General features: G+C 39.9%; 1 protein-coding gene across 2 annotated transcripts; it reads left to right on the forward strand.

Annotated features, from left to right (window-relative positions):
- The first annotated feature begins 685 nt into the window (after positions 1 to 685).
- Positions 686 to 19,840, forward strand: LOC115169535 (FGGY carbohydrate kinase domain-containing protein-like). Of its 2 annotated transcripts, XR_003870880.1 has the most exons (4): positions 686 to 2,966; positions 3,778 to 3,911; positions 4,050 to 4,138; positions 19,523 to 19,840. XR_003870880.1 is itself a non-coding variant. In XM_029725240.1 (2 exons), the coding sequence occupies exons 1-2, from the start codon at positions 4,053 to 4,055 to the stop codon at positions 19,743 to 19,745; spliced, it is 309 nt and encodes a 102-aa protein (XP_029581100.1). In that variant the 5' UTR covers positions 3,895 to 4,052; the 3' UTR covers positions 19,746 to 19,840. The 2 variants fall into 2 exon arrangements, 1 of the variants encoding a protein (XP_029581100.1); XM_029725240.1 differs by lacking the exon at positions 686 to 2,966 and having other exon boundaries at positions 3,895 to 4,138.
- Positions 19,841 to 21,241: the final 1,401 nt, after the last annotated feature.

Consider the following 21,241-nt stretch of genomic DNA (forward strand, 5'->3'; position numbering starts at 1 on the left):
CTCTAGCAAACTCTTGGACTGATATCACTGGTATTGTCTCTGTGCTCTGTCCTTGCCGTGAGATCAACCCTGAGATGACACTCTTGTCTTCAGGTTGCCTTGACAACAGAACAACAACCACCATTTGGAGGTATTGACACCTGCTGTTGGAATTCCAGATTGGAATATTTTGGAAAGTCTGTTCCTCCTGTCACGATAATGATAATAACAACAAATGGATTAAACAACAATGTTCCAATACCACAGTCATGCACACAGTCACAGGGACAGATCAAACACACATAAGCCAAAAAAGAAAAACACACACCTGCATTCTCTGTATGGAGTTAGTAAGACTCGAGATTGGTCTCTTTGCTGAAGATAAAATAGGTTTACACATATCCCCCAGCACGCTCCTGTGTTTATTACTGTAACTGGGAATTTTCCCATCAGCCTACAGCTGACCTGGCCATACTTCCTGTTCCTCTGTCCCTGCTTCCTGTTCAGTGGCCTGATGGGTAACCTCTAGATAACACCATCTTCTTCCCCCTGGCTCAGCCAGCTGCTTCCACTGCATGGAGGTCTCTATTTTCCGATGTCCACCAGTTGCATATGCGTTTTGTTTTGCTGGATGTCTAGTCCACATTTTCCGTACTTGACGCACATGTGCTTCGCTTTTCAACTACAGTAGCTAAAAGCTATCTTGTTAGAGTCGGTGACTGTACTTCCGTTTGTACCACCGCACGGTAAAGCAACCCACGAGTTGAAAATATTGAATTAATGCGGTACACAGAATGCACCACAGCCTATTGCGGCACCCCCAACGTAGCGTTGCGGACTGCTTCATTGACAATGAATGACTTCCGCCGGAATGCAAAGAGTTTGATGCATCTGGACATGAGGCGTAATCAAGAGTTTAGACCCAGACCCAGCTGACATAAGCTGTCCTTTGTTGGAAAGTGATGGATCCTTAGCCCATGAAAACACACTCTTCCTATCTGTGCTCTATCCAAAATGAGGACAGTGCCCTTTGCATTTGTTGTTCATAAATAGAGGAAAGTTAGATTACCCACTCACTCACTCACTCGTGTGTGTATGTTAAACATGTCTACAGTGTTTGTTAACAACCATCTGTTTCTTCCTGTCCTGCTGCTATGTTTTCCTCCATCCTCTCCCTCCTCTATTCTCTCTCCCCTCTATTCATGTATGGCCCAAACACAGCCTGCTAACTGTACACTGCTTCTCTGTTTCCCCTTGGCTTTAAGTGTTTATACTTTCTAAGAAAATAACACAATAGTAAGATACTGTGTTCGCCCTTGTAGTTTTGGCAGGGTCAATAGGATTGTCTTGCAATTCTGACTGAATGTTTAAAAAAAAATCTGTGTTAGACTCTAATGACCCTGACTTATCTATGTTATTATCACCTATTTCTAAGAAGTGTACGCCTTTTTATCAATTGAGGTCAATACCATTTGAAGGTCTAATCTTGGCAGTGCATTTTTTATACATATAGATTCGTTTCCTGACATCCTCACTTTAAAATAAGGCAACAATAAACATGTCGCCCCCCCACGAAATATGCAATGCCCCCCTTGGGCCAATCCGTGTCCTGTTGTAAATGAGGATTCTCTATGGCAAGATGCGTCATTCACCCATGTTTTGTCAAAATCAGGCAAGTGGTGTCTGAGATAGCGTGTGGGTTAGCTAGACTCGTGTCCCTGAGCATGTATGCCAAATGTCAGCACTCTGAGTCAAACAGATTAAGACATATTGAGTCTTAACAGTGTTTGCAACATGTGTACCAAATTGTTACAATATGAATATCCTTGACGGATTTATATGCATTGTGAGCCAGACCACGCCCACGTGAGTGTTTATTGGTCAACAGCGGGCGGCCATGTTATTTTAGGTACTAGTCTGTAAAATATTGTCGTTGAGAGACTTTTGTGCATAGATGACACGTGAAGTTTTGTCCAGATCAGTCATTTGGTGCCAGAAGAGTAGCGTTTTAACAAAATAAATAAAAAATCCATCATGGCAGACCTTATGGGTCCCTGAGGCAAATTTGTTCCTTGTGAGGAGAGGGAACTATGTATCGAATTTCAAAATAGAGCATTTGACCTAGTCTTTAAATTCAGTACATTTAGTGGGCTAATGTAATTTCAGATTTGTGTGTGTTGGATAATGAGCTGCCAGTGTCGCAAACTCACTGTTTACGAAGCTGACCAAACCAAAGAGAAACCTCTCTGGGCTGGGGTGTAATTAAAACAAGATTTTGTATTGGACAATTCAGTTAAGTCCCTCCCCGTTTTGTTTCTTTTACTTCCGTTTAAGAAACGTTTCGCAACAGAATCGTCTGAATGAATACACACATGCCTTGGTATGCGAGACCACAACAACGTACCCTTTTTGGCCACTAATGCATTCCGTTGGAAATCAGAAAGTTGTCGTGGAAGTTATCAACATAAATTTTGAACTTCGACGTAAAGAAATGTTTCAAAAAGTTGAAGTTTCCCGTCATGTTGTCCCTGTTTAAATCAAATGTTTAGAGAGTCGTGTCCTGCACAATAAATTGTCAAATGCAGCAGACTGAACGGAGACCGAAATGATGGTTGAAATTCCACACAACAAAATGTGATCACTCACCATAGTGCTATAGTTTTGGTATTTTTACACTCTATCAATGAGTCTCTACATATGTTTATATGTTTTAATTAAATGTTTGGGACCACAACCAATAAAAAACAGATCCAGACTTACCCTAGTAACCTTCTTCACCAGTGATCTCTTGTTAATGATCTCGTTAATGATTCCTCTCTATCCGGCAGGTGTTGTTCATGGTTGAGTCAGGCCCAGTAGAGTGGTACTATGTGGGTGTGGACGTGGGGACAGCCAGAGTGAGAGCTGCTCTGGTCACCAGGGAGGGATTGATGAAGACTACTGCAGAGGAGCCTGTCACCATCTGGGAGCCTCACTCAGACCATTATGTAGGTGTTAGGATAGTCTGATTAATCACACTAATACACAATTCATTGGTATACAGCCGGAGACATTTGTGTGCAAAATCGTACAGTACAATATAATTACATTGAACTTTCTCTACACGTTGTCAGTGCGGTTTGTACTTTAGATGTTTCCCTGGTAGGTATGATTAATCAGACTAGTGTTCAGGCTATTTGAGAATGTGTAGGTATGACTTAAGTGCTCTGCAAAGGGATGCATTCTCTAGGAATTTCTGTCATTATTGGCGTAGATTAGTATGACGCTTAACTCCAAGGCCTTTATGAATACTTATTGCCGTTTTGCAAAATGGTGTCCTTATATTCAGCAGCAATACAAAACCAAAGCATAAACAACTGCCCTTCGGCACCTTTTGGACTCTGAACTGGTTTTGACCCTTTTACCTGTCTACGACCATTCTCTTGCCTTCCCCTATTGGATTAATAAATATTGTAAGACTCCAACCATCTGCCTCCTGTGTCTGCATCTGGGTCTCGCCTTGTGTCATGATAACAACATGTTTCGAACACCATATTCATGTGACAGAGGGTGACCCAGGGAGTGCAGAGGAGCCAGGTCTGAGGGGTGGGTTTTGATGCCACATGTTCTATTGTGGTCCTGAACCAGAATTTTCACCCTGTAGCCGTCAACCATGATGGTGAGTGAGAGAGTGGTGAAAAGTAGATGGATACCCGCACTAACACTGTTGAATGCTCAGGCAGTTTTATTGAGTGCAATTTTTTCAACTCGAAAGTCTTGGTCAAAATGTCTCCTCCTTCTCTGTTGCCCTGTGTGTAGGTGAGACTGAGTGGAATGCGGTGATGTGGAAGGATGCATCACCAGCACCGGCCACAGGGTCCTGGGCAGGGTTGGAGGCGTGATGTCATCAGAGATGCAGCCTCCCAAGCTGCTCTGGCTGAGAGCAGTCAGAGGTTAGAGGTCACCCATTATAAGTCAACAGACAGTTTTATTGGTGGACTCTGCTGATTGGCTAGTTTTCCTAAGTGATGTTTGTTTATTGCCCTGACATTTTAATGTAATTTCCTCCCTACCCTTAATTCTTTGGTCAGAACATGAGAGAGACCTGCTGGTGTGACGCCGCCCACTTTCTGGACCTTCTTGACTTCCTGTCCTGGAAGGACACAGGTTCTCTGGCCAGGTGAGCTATAGAACAGGAGGAGAGTGGGGTAGGATGGATTTTGGCAGTGGGTTTGGTTGATTATTGGGGAGGGTGTACTCTGTATGTGTGTCTAAATGATGGTGTGGGTGTGTGCGTGCGAGTGTGTGTGTATTTTAACCAGACAGTGTGTGCAGGGCAATTCCACCATAACAGAATTACACTTTGATTCCGTTTTTTCACTGAATCAAAGTGCCAAAAACAAAAATCGTTGATTTCAAAGTTTAACAGACCATACAACTCTAGGCACAATGACTACTTTTAACAATTTCCACTGAAAAATGTACAAAAACTCATTTTGTGGAAGAACTGTGCAGATGCAAACTTAGGTAACAGAATTACGGTAAAATATCCCTCAGTTTTTCATTTTCTCAAAACTCTGTCAAACATCTACTCCAAATTAAGATTCAAAGATGTCTGCATTAAGAATTGGGTGTCAGCTATGACATCACACCTTGAGTTTTGATTATTATAATTTTTTGGGTTATTGAACTACAGTAAGTGAAGTGGATTTACACCCGGTAATGAAATTATGGTAACAAAATGACATCATGGTCCCTGATCTGTACTACCAAGAAATGCATAATTATGGATATAATTTCACAAGTTTGGACATCACAGTGCAGTACAATAGAGTATAGTAGAATTCAGTACAGTGCAGTAGAGTACACTACTGTAGAGTATAGTTCTGTACGGTACAATATACTCTACTGTACAACACTACTTTTCTTTACAGTATTGTATTGGACTGTACTCAACTGTGCTCTACTCACTGTACTGTGCTATCCAAACTTAAGAAACATACGTCTATGGTAGGTTCAGATTTGGTCCGGTCCATAGGTGGACGTTAACATCAAAGGCCAGGGTGAACGAACCAAATTGTAACTACTTTTCAACGTCCATGGACGTCCAGTGTCGGTCGGTGCTAAGTGGTTGAGGATGTTGGTTACAGTAAATGGAAAGAGAGGGGTATCATGAGTAGGTATCATTAAGAGTTGGGAGAGGTGACATTAACTGGAGAGTGAGAGAATAAAGCGAATTGAATTGAATTGAAGTGAAAAAGGCAGAGAGAGAGAGACAGGAAAATAGGGAGGGAGGGGTTGTCAAGACGTTGTTGGGGTTGTTGATTTGACCTCCAGACAACAGAAAGAGAAAGAAAACAGTTATGAGCTGAACATAACAGTATGCCAGTAGAGGGTAGGACAGTAACAGGTGACCCAACTGTGGTTTGCGACCAAGGGCAGGAACCGGTTCAGGGAACAGAACCGGAAAATAACTACATTATTTGAGTAACAGAACCCGAACTGGAAACGAAATGGATCTATACTGTTATGGAACAGAATTGTTATTTTAAAAGCATGGGAACCGGTTAATTACGTAATTTGGCATTTTGGGCAATTTTTTCCATAGTCAATCGATCAATAATATACTGCTCAAAAAAATAAAGAGAACACTTAAACAACACATCCTAGATCTGAATGAAAGAAATAATCTTATTAAATACTTTTTTCTTTACATAGTTGAATGTGTTGACAACAAAATCACACAAAAATAATCAATGGAAATCCAATTTATCAACCCATAGAGGTCTGGATTTGGAGTCACACTCAAAATTAAAGTGGAAAACCACACTACAGGCTGATCCAACTTTGATGTAATGTCATTAAAACAAGTCAAAATGAGGCACAGTAGTGTGTGTGGCCTCCACGTGCCTGTATGACCTCCCTACAATGCCTGGGCAGGCTCCTGATGAGGTGGCGGCCCTGCTTTAATCTGTGAAGAGCACAGGGCGCCAGTGGCGAATTTGCCAATCTTGGTGTTCTCTGGCAAATGTCAAACGTCCTGCACGGTGTTGGGCTGTAAGCACAACCCCCACCTGTGGACGTCGGGCCCTCATACCACCCTCATGGAGTCTGTTTCTGACCGTTTGAGCAGACACATGCACATTTGTGGCCTGCTGGAGGTCATTTTGCAGGGCTCTGGCAGTGCTTCTCCTGCTCCTCCTTGCACAAAGGCGATGGTAGCGGTCCTGCTGCTGGGTTGTTGCCCTCCCACGGCCTCCTCCACGTCTCCTGATGTACTGGCCTGTCTCCTGGTAGCGCCTCCATGCTCTGGACCCTACGCTGACAGACACAGCAAACCTTCTTGCCACAGCTCGCATTGATGTGCCATCCTAGATGAGCTGCACTACCTGAGCCACTTGTGTGGGTTGTAGACTCCGTCTCATGCTACCACTAGAGTGAAAGCACCGCCAACATTCAAAAGTGACCAAAACATCAGCCAGGAAGCACAGGAACTGAGAAGTGGTCTGTGGTCCCCACCTGCAGAACCACTTCTTTATTGGGGGTGTCTTGCTAATTGCCTATAATTTCCACCTGTTGTCTCTTCCATTTGCACAACAGCATGTGAAATTTATTGTCAATCAGTGTTGCTTCCTAAGTGGACAGTTTGATTTCACAGAAGTGTGATTGACTTGGAGTTACATTGTGTTGTTTAAGTGTTCCCTTTATTTTTTTGAGCAGTGTATAATAATACTCTTAGGATTTTTTTTAAATTTCAGTAACAATCTGTAGAAACTATGAGAATAGAAAGGTTCAGAACTTTTGTGAAACATCACAGCACAGTGGAAAAATATATGTCAAAAGAAATCAAAACTACATGGTGTTCAGAGATACAATGCATTCAGAAAGTATTCAGACCCCTTGACTTTTTCCACATTTTGTTACATTACAGCCTTATTCTAAAATGTATTTAATCATTTTTCCCCCTCATCAATCTGCACACAAAACCTCAAAGCAAAACAGGTTTTTGGACATTTTTGCAAATGTATAAAAAGAAATAACAGGAAATATCATATTTCCATAAGTATTCAGACCCTTTATTCAGTACTTTGTTGAAGCACCTTTGGCAGCGATTACAGCCTTGAGTCTTCTTGGGTATGACGCTACAAGCTTGGCACACCTGTTTTTGGAGAGTTTCGCCCATTATTCTCTGCAGATCCTCTCAAGCTCTGTCAGGTTGGATGGGAAGCGTCACTGCACAGCTATTTTCAGGTCTCTCCAGAGATGTTCAGGTTCAAGGCCGGGCTCTGGCTGGGCCACTCAATGACATTAAGAGACTTGTCCCGAAGCCACTCCTCCGTTGTCTTGCCTGTGTGCTTAGGGTTGTTGTCCTGTTGGAAGGTAAACCTTCGCCTCAGTCTTTCCTCCATTCATCTTTCCCTTGATCCTGACTAGTCTCCCACTCCCTGCCACTGAAAAACATCCCCACAGCATGATGCTGCCACCCATGCTGTGGGGATGGTGCCAGGTTTCCTCCAGACGTGATGCTTGGCATTCAGGACAAAGAGTTCAATCTTGGTTTCATCAGACCAGAGAATCTTGTTTCTCATGGTCTGAGAGTCCTTTAGGTGCCTTTTGGCAAACTCGAAGCAGGCTGTCATGTGCTTTTTACTGAGGAGTGACTTCTGTCTGGCCACTCTACCATAAAGGCCTGATTGGTGGAGTGCTGCAGAGATGGTTGTCCTTCTGGAAGGTTGTCCCATTTCACTGAGGAGCTCTGTCAGAGTGACCATCGGGTTCTTGGTCACCTCCCTGATCAAGGCTCTTCTCCCCCGATTGCTCAGGTTTAGCTGGGCGGCCAGCTCTAGGAAGAGTCTTGGGGGTTCCAAACATAATCCATTCAAGAATGATGGAGGATAGTGTGTTTTTGGGGACCTTCAATGCTGCAGCCATTTTTTGGATAAACAATGGAAACAGGATGTACCTGAGCTCAATTTCGAGTCTCATAGCAATGGGTCTGAATACTTATGTAAATAAGATATGTTTTTTATTTTTAATACATTTTTTAAAAATGTCTTAAAACCTGTTGTAGCTTTGTCATTATTGTGTATTGTGTGTAGATTGATGAGGAAAACATTTTCTTTAATCCATTTTAGAATAAGGCTGTAATATAACAAAATGTGGAAAAAGGGAAGGGGTCTGAATACTTTCCGAATGCACTGTATATCGGAGGGGTTGCGGGTAGGGACTAAAAACACAGAAAAGATAACTAATGTAAAATATACTGTGTCGGTAAAATGTATATAGTATGTATAAGCGGGAAGTAGAAGCCTAAGTGTTGTTGTCCAATTAGGGGAGGGGTGATAGCGTTAGAGGAAAATAATAAAGGAAAATATATACAAATATATATATATATATATATATATTATTCTACAATGTAGAAAATAATAAAAATAAAGAAAAACCCTTGAATGAGTAGGTGCGTCCAAACGTTTCACTGGTACTGTATGTATATATATATATATATATATATATATATATATATATATATATATAGTACCAGTCAAACGTTTGGACGCACCTACTCATTCAAGGGTTTTTCTTTATTTTTATTATTTTCTACATTGTAGAATAATAGTGAAGACATCCAAACTATGAAATAACATAGTTTCATGGAATCATGTAGTAACCAAAAAAGTGTTAAACAAATCAAAATATATTTTATATTTCAGATTCTTCAAAGTAGCCACCCTTTGCCTTGATGACAGCTTTGCACACTCTTGGCATTCTCTCAACTAGCTTCATGAGGTAGTCACCTGGAATGCATTTCAATTAAAAGGTGTGCCTTGTTAAAAGTTAATTTGTGGAATTTCTTTCCTTCTTAATGTGTTTGAGCCAATCAGTTGTGTTGTAGGGGTTGTATACAGAAGATAGCTCTATTTGGTAAAAGACCAAGTCCATATTGTGGCAAGAACAGCTCAAATAAGCAAAGAGAAATGACAGTCCATCATTTAAGACGTGAAGATCAGTCAGTCCGGAAAATTTCAAGAACTTTGAATGTTTCTTCAAGTGCAGTCGCAAAAATCATCAAGCACTATGATGAAACTGGCTCTCATGAGGACCGCCACAGGAATGGAAGACCCAGAGTTACCTCTGCTGAAGAGGGAGGACAAGTTCATTTGAGTTACCAGCTTCAGAAATTGCAGCCCAAGGAAATGCGTCACAGATTTCAAGTAACAGACACATCTCAACATCAACTGTTCAGAGGAGACTGCGTGAATCAAGCCTTCACAGTCGAATTTCTGCAAAGAAACCACTACTAAAGGACACCAATAATAAGAAGAGACTTGCTTGGGCCAAGAAACATGAGCAATGGACATTAGACCAGTGGAAATCTGTCCTTTGGTCTGATGAGTTCAAATTTGAGATTTTTGGTTCCAACTGCCGTGTCTTTGTGAGGTGCAGAGTAGGTGAACGGATAATCTCCGCATGTGTGGTTCCCAGCATGAAGCATGGAGGAGGAGGTGTGATGGTGTGATATATAAAATATATTTTGATTTGTTTAACACTTTTGTAGTTACTACATGATTCCATATGTGTTATTTCATAGTTTTGATGTCTTCACTATTATTCTACAATGTAGAAAATAATAAAAATAAAGAAAAACCCTTGAATGAGTATGTGTGTCCAAACTTATGATCAGTACTCTATTTAAAACAATATATTTAAACAAATTATGGGTGAAAACTTTGGTCCGAACCTGTTCAGATCTTATTTGTTTCTGGTCAGAACAGTGGAATGGAATGAAAAACATAATGGTTCTATTCAGAACAAAACGAGTGGAAAATAATTTTGGTTCCAACCCCTGTTTGTGACTACAACAATTTCCCATTGTAGGCAATTCAGTTGCAGTAATTCCGTTACAGGTAAGCGATTTAATATGTATAAAAAAGTCGTTAAGAGCAAATTGTATTTTGCCGTAACTGTATGGTGTAATCCTAATGAAAGACAAACACACACTTTGTGATGCCAGTCACAGTGTAGGGTGCGAGATGCTACTGAAATTTTGGTAATTCCGTTACGTCATTTTGGTATTTATTAGGATCCCTCTATTAGATGTAGCAAAAGCATCAGCTACTCTTACTGGGGTCCACATGAAACACAGCATAATATATAGTACATAATATTATTAGTCATGGACTGAAATACATACATTTAAAACATCACACACAGCCTGCATATCAGTACATACACACAATATCTAGGTCTAAAACATAGTACAGTCCAAATTAAAATACAAGATATATAAAATGTCTGTTTCTTCACAGTCCACCTTTGTGCAGTAAGGTGTTCTTCTATCTGTTTTTTGAAACTGGTTTTATTGCTAGCTTGAGTTACCTGGAATGGCAGAGCTCCATGTAGTCATGACTCTATTTAATAGTGTGCATTTCCCAGCCTCTTTTCTGGACCTGGGGACTGTGAAGAGACCTCTGTCTTGTGTTGTACTGATGAGTGTCCGAACTGTGTGCCAACTGCTTGAACAGACAAGGTTTAGCGTTGAGCGAGTGTTTGTCTCAAAAATTATGCTTTCATTTTTGAGATCAGTAGCACCAGCCTATTGCTAGTTACCCATTATAAAACTGACTGGAGGTATGTTAATTGTCTCAGTTATTGATTTTACTGTTGCAGCTGACTTGTATACTGTTAAGTCGTCAGCGTACATAGACACACATGCTTTAGTCACATTCAGAGGAAGGTCAATTGTAAAAACAGAAAAACAATGGCCCTAGCCGGCTGCCCTGCAGTACACCACACTGAACGGAATTTGCATGAGAGATGCTTCCATTAACAAAAACCCTCTGTGTTCTATTTGATAGGTAACTATCAATCCATAATAAGGCAGAGGATGCAAATCTATAACGCCTATGTTTTTTCAGCAATAGGTTACGATCAATGACATCAAAAGCTGCACTGAAGTCTAACAAAACAGTCTCAATCTTCTTGCTATCAATTTCTTTCAGCCAATCATCAGTCATTTGTGTCAGTGCTGAGCATGTTGAGTGCTGTTCCCTATAAACATGCTGAAAGTCTGTTAATTTGTTTTCTTTAAAATAACTTTGTATTTGATGAAGCACAATTTTTCCAAAAGTTTGTTAAGCACTTGTAAGAGGCTGATTAGTCGGCTGTTTGAACCATTAAAGGGTGCTCTGCTATTCTTGGGTAGCGGAATGACCTTTGCCTCCATGTCTGAGGGCACACACTGTCTTCCAGGCTTAAATTGAATATGTGGCAAACAGGAGTCACAATGTGTTCCGCTACCAACCTCAGTAATTGACCATCCAGATTGTCTGTACCAGGTGGTTTGTCCGTATTTATAGATAGCAACAATGTGTTTCTCTTCCACACCCACTTTCTGGAACTCAAAACTACAGTACTTGTCTTTCATTATTTGGTCCATTATGCATGAATATTAAGGCTCAGCATTTGTTGTTTACATGTCAAACCTAAGTTTGCTAATCTTGTTAACAAAAAAGTTAATGTGGTTGGCAATATCAAAGGGTTTTGTTATGAACAAGCCATCTGCCTCAATGAAAGATGGAGCTGAGTTTGCTTTCTTGCCTAGAATTTCATTTAAAGTACTCCAGAGCTTTTTACTGTCATTCTTTATATCATTTATCTTTGTTCCATAGTATAGTTTCTTCTTCGTTTTGTTAAGTTTAGTTACATTATTTCTCAATTGCCAGTCTGCTGTGTTGTCAGACTTATTTGCTATACCCTTTGCCTCATCCCTCTCAGCCATACAGTTTTTCAATTCATCATCTATCCATGGGGATTTGGCGGTTCTAACAGTCAGTTCCTTGATGGGCGCATGCCTATCAGTAACCGGAAGAAGCCGTTTCATACTGTAAATGCTTCAAGTGCAGTGTCCGGATGTTCCTCATTACACACATCAGACCAATACACATTTTTCACATCTTCAACATAGGAATCATTACAAAACCTCTTGTATGATTGTTTATACCCAATTTTAGGTCCAGTCTTTGGAACTTTTTTCCTAGATATGGCTATTCTATTATTTTCACTACATCTAATGGGTGTGGATACTGCTTTAGAGTACATTTCTGCAACATTAGTGTAGATGTGATCAATACATGTGGATGATTTAGTTCCTGTTCTGTTTGTAAATACCCGGGTAGGTTGACTGATGACTTGGACCAGATTGCAGGCAGTGGTTACAGCTTGGAGCTTATTTGTGAGTGGGCAGCCTGATGACAACCAGTCAATATTTAGGTCACCCAGAAAATATACCTCTGTTGATATCACATACATTATCCAACATTTCACACATATAGTCCAAATACAGACTTTTAGCACTTGGTGGTCTATAGCAACTTCCTATGAGAATAGGAATAGGTGAGGCAGATGAACCTGTAACCATATTACTTCCACATCATCTGACATGAGGTCCTCTCTCAGCCTAACATAAATATGACTCTGGACCTACATGGCAACACCTCCTCCATTTCCATTTCTACCTTTCCTGTATATATTCTATAACCATGTATAGCTACTACTACATCATCAAATTAATTATCTACGTGCGTTCCAGAGATGACCAGAATATGAATGCTTTCTAATGTTAATAAATTGTCAATTTCATGAACCTTGTTTCTCAGGCTACATATGTTAATATTGGCCATTTTTTGGGTTGTTTGTTTGTTTTTAGTGCTATTCTGAGAGGCTGATCTAAGGCATACATGTCAGTGACATTTACATTTGAGTCAATGGTACTGAGTGGGCTGCCCACAGTGGGCTTCTTCCTAAGGCAGACAGTTTCAGTGCAAACAGTGGAATTAAATTCTATGTGCATATGATAATTTTGGACTCGGAGGTAACATTTAAAGGAACATAGATTAGGTTACTTACCTTTATTGCACTTCTATTTCTCTGGGATTTAATATGATTTCCATGTCCTCTGTTGCTTATTATGACAGGGAGGACCGGAACGCTACCAGACCTAGACCGTCAGTCTCTTAAGCAGTTCACTATGTTGATGGAGATAATCCTGGAATCCCTGCGGTTAGGGTGAATCACATCTCTTTTAAAGAGTGTCGGTTGCTACCACAGCAAGTCAAAATTGTCACAAAAGGAGACATTTGCAGAGTTTCTTTAGGAACATGTTTAGGGCAGTGAGGCGGCTGTAACGTTCCGAACCCCTTCTCTAGCACGGCAGGGGGCCAGAGAGGACTGTTCTCTTCCCTGTGCAAACAAGGGTGTTCATGAGAATGTTGTAGTTCTTCTTCAGTTCCTCAGATTGCCGAAAGCGAATGTCGTTAAATCCAACGTGAGTGACAATGGTGCCAATATTAGAGTAGTTGGCTAGATCTGTGGGCAGGAGGGAGTTGATGACTTGGACACGGGCACAACAGTTGTGGTCATGATGGAATCCGACGGGGAAGGAAGAGGGGTAACAGAACGGGCCTGCTTTAGGCAGGGGGGAGGAGGTGTGCTTAATAATTCATAAACAAAATTTATATCAGTAAAATCACTATAAAATTAGAAAATATCTTAGATATGTGGGTTTTTGGCAATGGAATTACAAGGCACAATGCTATATTTTGTAAAACTTAAAGAAGGTAAACAATTTCTCCCAAACTAAATATGTGTTGTCAGGGGTCGTTACATCAACATTATAATTTTTTAATGTATTTCTGATACCTTTTAATACTTTTCTACTAGATGTTTTTTAAAACCCATTTTCCTTCTGTTTATCCAAAAATCAATGCCTTTAATTATGCTAAATGTTTAAGATCAAAAATGTATCTATGTCTTAATTTTTTCTTCACTTACATTTGATGCCCAATTTGATATGCTCCTGTGAACTTCACATGTTGGTGCTCATGGATCCTTTTAGATGGAAATGCCTTGTATCAGACTGATTAAACCTGGAGGAGACTGTATGTACTCTGGTGTGTAACTGGACATACTGCCCCACATAAAAATGGGACGCCAGCTTCTGGACAACCATTGGTCTGGAGGACTTACTGGAAAACAACCGTTCCAAAATAGGTGAGCAGATTCAACAGGTTTTCAACATCAATGGAGTTTTCCTGGATAAATTAAAGACAAATAAGAAATATCATAATCAGCATTGGTTGGTTTTGGTTTCTCAATGGGAGTACCTACCTGTGGTTGTTGTGACTCCAGCCACTGTGTTTCTCGACATCCATCTAGGCAGTGTGACCTGCTATCGAGGGAGCCCAGTGGGAGAAGGCCTTACCCATGAAGCTGCAACTCATCAATGCATGGGTAGACACTCCTTCCAAAGGTCTCCTGGTTTTTTAGTATACCACTGGTGCTTCATATTGCCGTTAATCTATAGATGAGCTTAGAATAGAATAGAGATCTAGATGTTAACTGCACATGTTTCTGTGAGCTGTTCTGTAGAAGCTACTGCGGGAGTTTATCATCACCTGGACCAGTCACCTAACCAGACCATGGCCATCTGGCTCTGTTTAGGCAGTTAAACTGCTCGCAAACTTCGGCTTCTGTCCCCTGCCATGACCTCTGCTGATCACGCATTGGGTCGAAGGTGAAAGGTTGAAGCACTCGGTGCGGTTCTGACTGTTTTGCATATCAGAGTGACGTGCACTCTGCTCCTCCACCTCTGTGTTTCCTCCTTCCATGGCCGCGGGAAGATGTTTTGGGTTGGGTGTGCTGTCAAACAAATGTGACAGCCTTGTCAAACAAATGTGTTCTTGGTGTTAAAAAAAGAAGCAGAAGCCTTGTGCACAGCTTCAATGGGCAGGAACAACTACGTTTTTTTTTACATCATGTGTTTTCTGTTTTCCTAGTGAACTTTCAAAATGTAGAAGTGGAAATGTCAAGTAGACCGAAGAATGAGAAATGCTTATTTTTTCACAACATACTTGGTGGGATGTAAATGAGGAAGATTTTCAAAAAGTAAGTGAATATTTAATCGTTATATGTGAATATATGAAACCTGTGCCGGTGGAAAAATATTTATGTGGGGCGCCATCCTCAAACAATCACATGGCATGTTTTCGCTGTAATAGCTACTGTAAATCGGACAGTGCAGTTAGATTAACAAGAATTTAAGCTTTCAGCCGATATAAGACACTTATATTTACCTAAATGTTTAAAATCCATAATATTTATGATTATTTATTTGAATTGCTCGCCCTCCAGTTTCACCGGAAGGTGTACCGCTAGCGGAACACCGATCCTTAAGTTAACCGTGTAAATAATGATCCTTAAGTTTACCTTGTAAATAATGATCCTTAAGTTAACCTTGTAAATAATGATCCTTAAGTTAACCTTGTAAATAATGATCCTTAAGTTAACCTTGTAAATAATAATCCTTAAGTTAACCATGTAAATAATGATCCTTAAGTTAACCTTGTAAATAATGATCCTTAAGTTAACCTTGTAAATAATGATCCTTAAGTTAACCGTGTAAATAATGATCCTTAAGTTGATCTTGTAAATAATGATCCTTAAGTTAACCGTGTAAATAATGAGAACAAGGGGTGTTTTGTGGTTCCAAGTGTAATTAGTGCAGACATGAGGGGTTTCTGCCTACCCTGTGAGGACCAGCCAATCACATTGCGCATGGCCATGATCTGTGGAACATCTTCAAGTCACATGGCAGTGAGTTTGTTAGAACAGCTGCTGTTTTACTACAACATAATATGTGGCACTTAGCAAATTTTATACAAAGCAACTTCCAGAAATTTTTTTACAGAAAATTTTTATAGCGCTTTCATGGAATCTCAAAGTGCTTCAAGAGCAAAAAACAAACAAGCAATATATCATGACAGGTCAACCAATACAGGCCAGGGGATGAAAAATCTGGGAAACCAGGCCTGCTATTCATAGCGGACTTTGAAAAGGCTTTTGATAAAGTACGACTGGAGTTTATATATAACATTATATATAACATTTCAATTTTGGAGATTCTCTTATAAAATGGGTTAAAATCATGTATAGTAAACCTAGGATTAAAATAGTAAATAATGGCTTCTTCTCAGAAAGTTTTAAACTGTCAAGAGGAGTAAAACGAGGTTGTCCACTATCAGAATATCTATTTATTTTGGTTATCAAAATGTTAGATATTAAAATCAGACCCAACAATAATATCAAGGGATTAGAAATAGAGGGCATAAAAACAAAGGTGTCATTGTACGCTGATGATTCATGTTTTCTTTTAAATCCACAACTTGGATCCCTCCACAGCCTCAGAGGATCTGGATAATTTTTCTCACCTATCTGGATTACAACCAAATTATGATAAGTGTACTATATTACGTATTGGATCACAAAAAATACAACTTTTACTTTACCATGTAGTTTACCAACAAAATGGTCTGACGGGGATGTGGACATACTCGGTATACATATCCATAAATAAATAAATGATCTCACTCCAATACATTTTAATAGAAAGTTAGCAAAAATGATTAAGATCTTGCTACCATGGAAAGGTAAATACCTTTTATTTATGTTAAAAAATCACCCTGATTTAACTCTTTAGTCATATCCCAGTTCAGCTATTTGTTTATGGTCTTGCCTACAACTAGTGAACAGTTTTTAAAAAATTATATGCTAAGAAAAATATTAAATTTTATTTGGAACAGCAAGCTAGACAATTAAATGGGCCTATTTATTTTGGAATATATGAATTCGGAGGGCAGAAATGATGAAATATTGAAGCATTAGACCTCTCACTAAAGGCTTCTGTCATACAAAAATAATGCTTAAATCCGAACTGATTCACTAGCAAATTAGTAAGTGTCTCACCCTATGTTCAAGAAAGGCCTTTTTTCCTTTATTCAGATTACAACCTCTCACTTTCAGTTATTTGAAAAGGAAATCATCTCCCAAATATCACTATTTTACAACAAGCCATAGAAAGTTGGTTGCAATTTAAATTTAATCCACCAGAAAAGAGAACAAATAATACAACAAATATTGTGGTTAAACTCAAATATAGTAATTGCTAAAAAAATATATATATAAAAAGTATAATCTTTGTAAATTATATCATAAATACGACTGGTGGAGTTATGTCAATGATGTAGCTAACTAAAACATATGAAAATGTGTTCTCTACCCCAAATTACAACCAACTAATTGCAGCATGACCGCAAAAATGGAAGAGGAAAATGGAAAGGGGAAAAAGTAAGGAACTTATCTGTCGGCCCTGCATTAAAGACCATAACTGGTTAAAGAAAATTGTTATAATTGCATTTAATTTTGATACTTAAGTGTAGTGAAGTAAAAGTTTTCAGAAATATACAATACCGTTCAAAAGTTTGGGGTCACTTAGAAATGTCCTGGTTTTTGAAAGAAAAGCACATTATTTTGTACATTAAAATAACATCAATTTGATCAGAAATACAGTGTATACATTGTTAATGTTGTAAATGACTATTGTAGCTGGACATTTTTTTAAATGGAATATCTACATACTGTAGGCGTGCAGAGGCCCATTATCAGCAACCAACACTCCTGTGTTACAATGGCACATTGTGTTAGCTAACAGTACCGGCAAAACACCAGTCTCAACGTCAACAGTGAAGAGGCGACTCTGGGATGCTGGCCTTCTAGGCAGAGTTCCTCTGTCCATTGTCTGTGTTCTTTTGCCCATCTTAATATTTTCTTTTTATTGGCCAGTCTGAGATTTGGCTATTTCTTTGCAACTCTGCCTAGAAGGCCAGCATCCTGGAGTCGCCTCTTCACTGTTGATGTTGAGACTGGTGTTTTGCGGGTACTACTTAATGAAGCTATCAGTTGAGGACTTGTGAGGCGTCTGTTGTGAGGCGTCTGTTGAGGACTTGTGAGGCGTCTGAGGACTTGTGAGGCGTCTGTCAAACTAGACACTAATGTACTTGTCCTCTTGCTCAGTTGTGCACCGGGGCCTCCCACTCCTCTTTCTATTCTGGTTAGAGACAGTTTGCGCTGTTCTGTGAAGGAAGTAGTACACAGCTTTGTACAAGATCTTCAGATTCTTGGCAATTTCTCACACGGAATAGCCTTCATTTCTCAGAACAAGAATAGACTGTCGAGATTCAGAAGAAAGTCTTTGTTTCTGGCCATTTTGAGCCTGTAATCGAACCCACAAATTCTGATGCTCCAGATACTCAACTAGTCTAAAGAAGGCCAGTTTTATTAATTCCTTAATCAGCACAACAGTTTTCAGCTGTCCTAACATAATTGCAAAAGGGTTTTCTAATGATCAATTAGCCATTTAAAATGATAAACTTGGATTAGCTAACACACCGTGCCATTGGAACACAGAAGTGGTGGTTGCTGATAATTGGCCTCTGTACGCCTATGTAGGTATTCTATTAAAAAATCTGCCGTTTCCAGCTATAATGGTCATTTACAACATTAACAAGCACAGTTTGAAAGATATGGCAAATAGAAATCATAAATATATGGGAGAGGTTGAGGGTAGAGGAAGACGAGTTAAAAACAAACAAACTTAAACTATTGTAAAATAGACTGTGTCCATAAAATGTATATTTTATGTATAAGCTGGAAATACAGGCCTAAGCGTTGTTGTTCACTAGTTTGCTCCAATTGGGGAGTGGTGGTAGGGTTGGAGGGTAATAAAGGAAATATAAATATAAAAAAAGATATGTGTACAGTTGAAGTCGGACGTTTACATACACTTAGGTTGGAGTCATTAAAACTCATTTTTCAACCACTCCACAAATTTCTTGTTAACATACTATAGTTTGGCAAGTCGGTTAGGACATCTACTTTGTGTATGACACAAGTAATTTTTCCAACAATTGTTTACAGACAGATTATTTCACTTATAATTCACTGTATCACAATTCCAGTGGGTCAGAAGTTTACATACACTAAGTTAACTGTGCCTTTAAACAGCTTGGACAATTCCAGAAAATTATGTCATGGCTTTAGAAGCTTCTGATAGGCTAATTGACATCATTTGAGTCAATTGGAGGTGTACCTGTGGATGTATTTCAAGGCCTACCTTCAAACTTCAAAAAAGCGTCTTTGCTTTGTATTGTTGTGATCATTGTGTTCACTTGATAGCTACCAACACAAATAGCTAGCTAGGACAAAGTGTTAATAAAATACAAATTCATTAAAAGATTTAAAAGCAATACAAATAATACAAATAGTAGCCAGTCTTCCTCACTATGAGCGCTCTGCCTCAGCACTGCTGTATTGCTCCATCTCCCATTCCTCTCACACTTCAGGCAACTCCTCAAATTATGTCCTCAGAAGATCAGGAATTGGCAGCCAGGTGAAACAAAAAAGGCAGTACTGTGTTCAGATGCATTTTTCAAACAAAAATATTAGCCTGATAGCTAGCTAGTTAGCCAAGCCAAAAACATGTCAGTCAATCTGTAAATCCATGGCTCAAAAACACAAGATATATGCAATAAAAACTCAATATTATGCAAACCAAAAGAGCTTATTTAAAATCAACAAAACACGGTGTTTAGGGAGCCTGTACAAGCTGTGTTGAAGCACATAGCTCAGTGCTCCCCTATGTGTTCTTCTGTCCCCGGGTGTTTCCGATCAGTCAGGGGCCCCTGATTGTCCCGGGGGTGTGGAGACCCTACCTGTCCGCCATGGTGCCTGACCTGTGGCTCAATGAGGGAGGACAGAGTGCTACTGGAAGACTGGTCAGTTCAGCTCTGCTCCGCCTGGGTCCTGCTAGATCAGGCTTATTCAACCTCAGGCCCTTGGCCCTACAGAGCTGCTGTTTTGTTGTTTTATTTTCCTTCTCCATACCTGGTAGGTAATTGATCAATTCATGTCACTGATTGGCCTGAGAAATCACACACCTGGTGTCCCAGTCTCCTTTTTAGAAGGAGAGAAAGAAAACCCTGTAGTTGCGTCCCCAGATCCTCAAAGTTATACAGCTGCACCATCGAGAACATCCTTACCGGTTGCATCACCGCCTGGTATGGAAACTGCTCGGCATCCAACTGCAAGGCCTAACAGAGGGTAGTGCATATGGCCCAGTACATCACTGGGGCCAAGCTTCCTGTCATCCAGGACCTACAGTGCCTTGCAAAAGTATTCCCCCCCTTGGCGTTTTTCCTATTTTGTTGCATTACAACCTGTAATTTAAATGGATTTTTATTTGGATTTCATGTAATGGACATACACAAAATAGTCCAAATTGGTGAAGTGAAATGAAAAAAATAACTTGTTTCAAAAAATGTAAAAAATTAAAAACGGAAAAGTGGTGCGTGCATATGTTTTCACCCCCTTTGCTATGAAGCCCCTAAATAAGATCTGGTGAAAACAATTACCTTCAGAAGTCACATAATTAATTAAATAATGTCCACCTGTGTGCAATCTAAGTGTCACATGATGTGTCACATGAAATCAGTATATATACACCTGTTCTGAAAGGCCCCAGAGTCTGCAACACCACCAAGCAAGCGGCACCATGAAGACCAAGGAGTTCTCCAAACAGGTCAGGGACAAAGTTGTAGAGAAGTACAGATCAGGGTTGGGTTCTAAAAAAATATCCGAAACCATTAAATCCATTATTAAAAAATGGACAGAATATGGCACCACAACAAACCTGCCAAGAGAGGGCCGCCCACCAAAACTTACGGACCAGACAAGGAGGGCATTAATCACAGAGGGAACAAAGAGACTAAAGAGAACCCTGAAGGAGCTGCAAAGCTCCACAGCGGAGATTGGAGTATCTGTCCATAGGACCACTTTAAGCCGTACACTACAGAACTGGGCTTTACGGAAGAGTGGCCATAAAAAAGACATTGCTTAAAGAAAAAAATAAGCAAAAACATTTGGTTTTTGCCAAAAGGCATGTGGGAGCCTCCCTAAACATATGGAAGAAGGTACTCTGGTCAGATGAGACTAAAATTGAGTTTTTTGGCCATCAAGGAAAACGCTATGTCTGGCACAAACCCAACACTCTCATCACCATGAGAACACCCTGAGAACACCATCAGGGCAGGGACTGGGAAGCTGGTCAGAATTTAACGTATGATGGATGGAGCTAAATACAGGAAAATTCTTGAGGGAAACCTGTTTTAGTCTTCCAGAGATTTGTGATTGAGACGGAGGTTCACCTTCCATCAGGACAATGACCCGATGCATACTGCTAAAGCAACACTTGAGTGGTTTAAGGGGGAATATTTAAATGTCTTGGAATGGCCTAGTCAAAGCCCAGACCTCAATTCAATTGAGAATCTGTGGTATGACTTAAAGATTGCTGTACACCAGCAGGAACCCATCCAACTTGAAGGAGCTGGAGAAG

The sequence above is a fragment of the Salmo trutta genome, chromosome 31 (assembly GCF_901001165.1).
Source record: "Salmo trutta chromosome 31, fSalTru1.1, whole genome shotgun sequence".
Taxonomy (NCBI): domain Eukaryota; kingdom Metazoa; phylum Chordata; class Actinopteri; order Salmoniformes; family Salmonidae; genus Salmo; species Salmo trutta.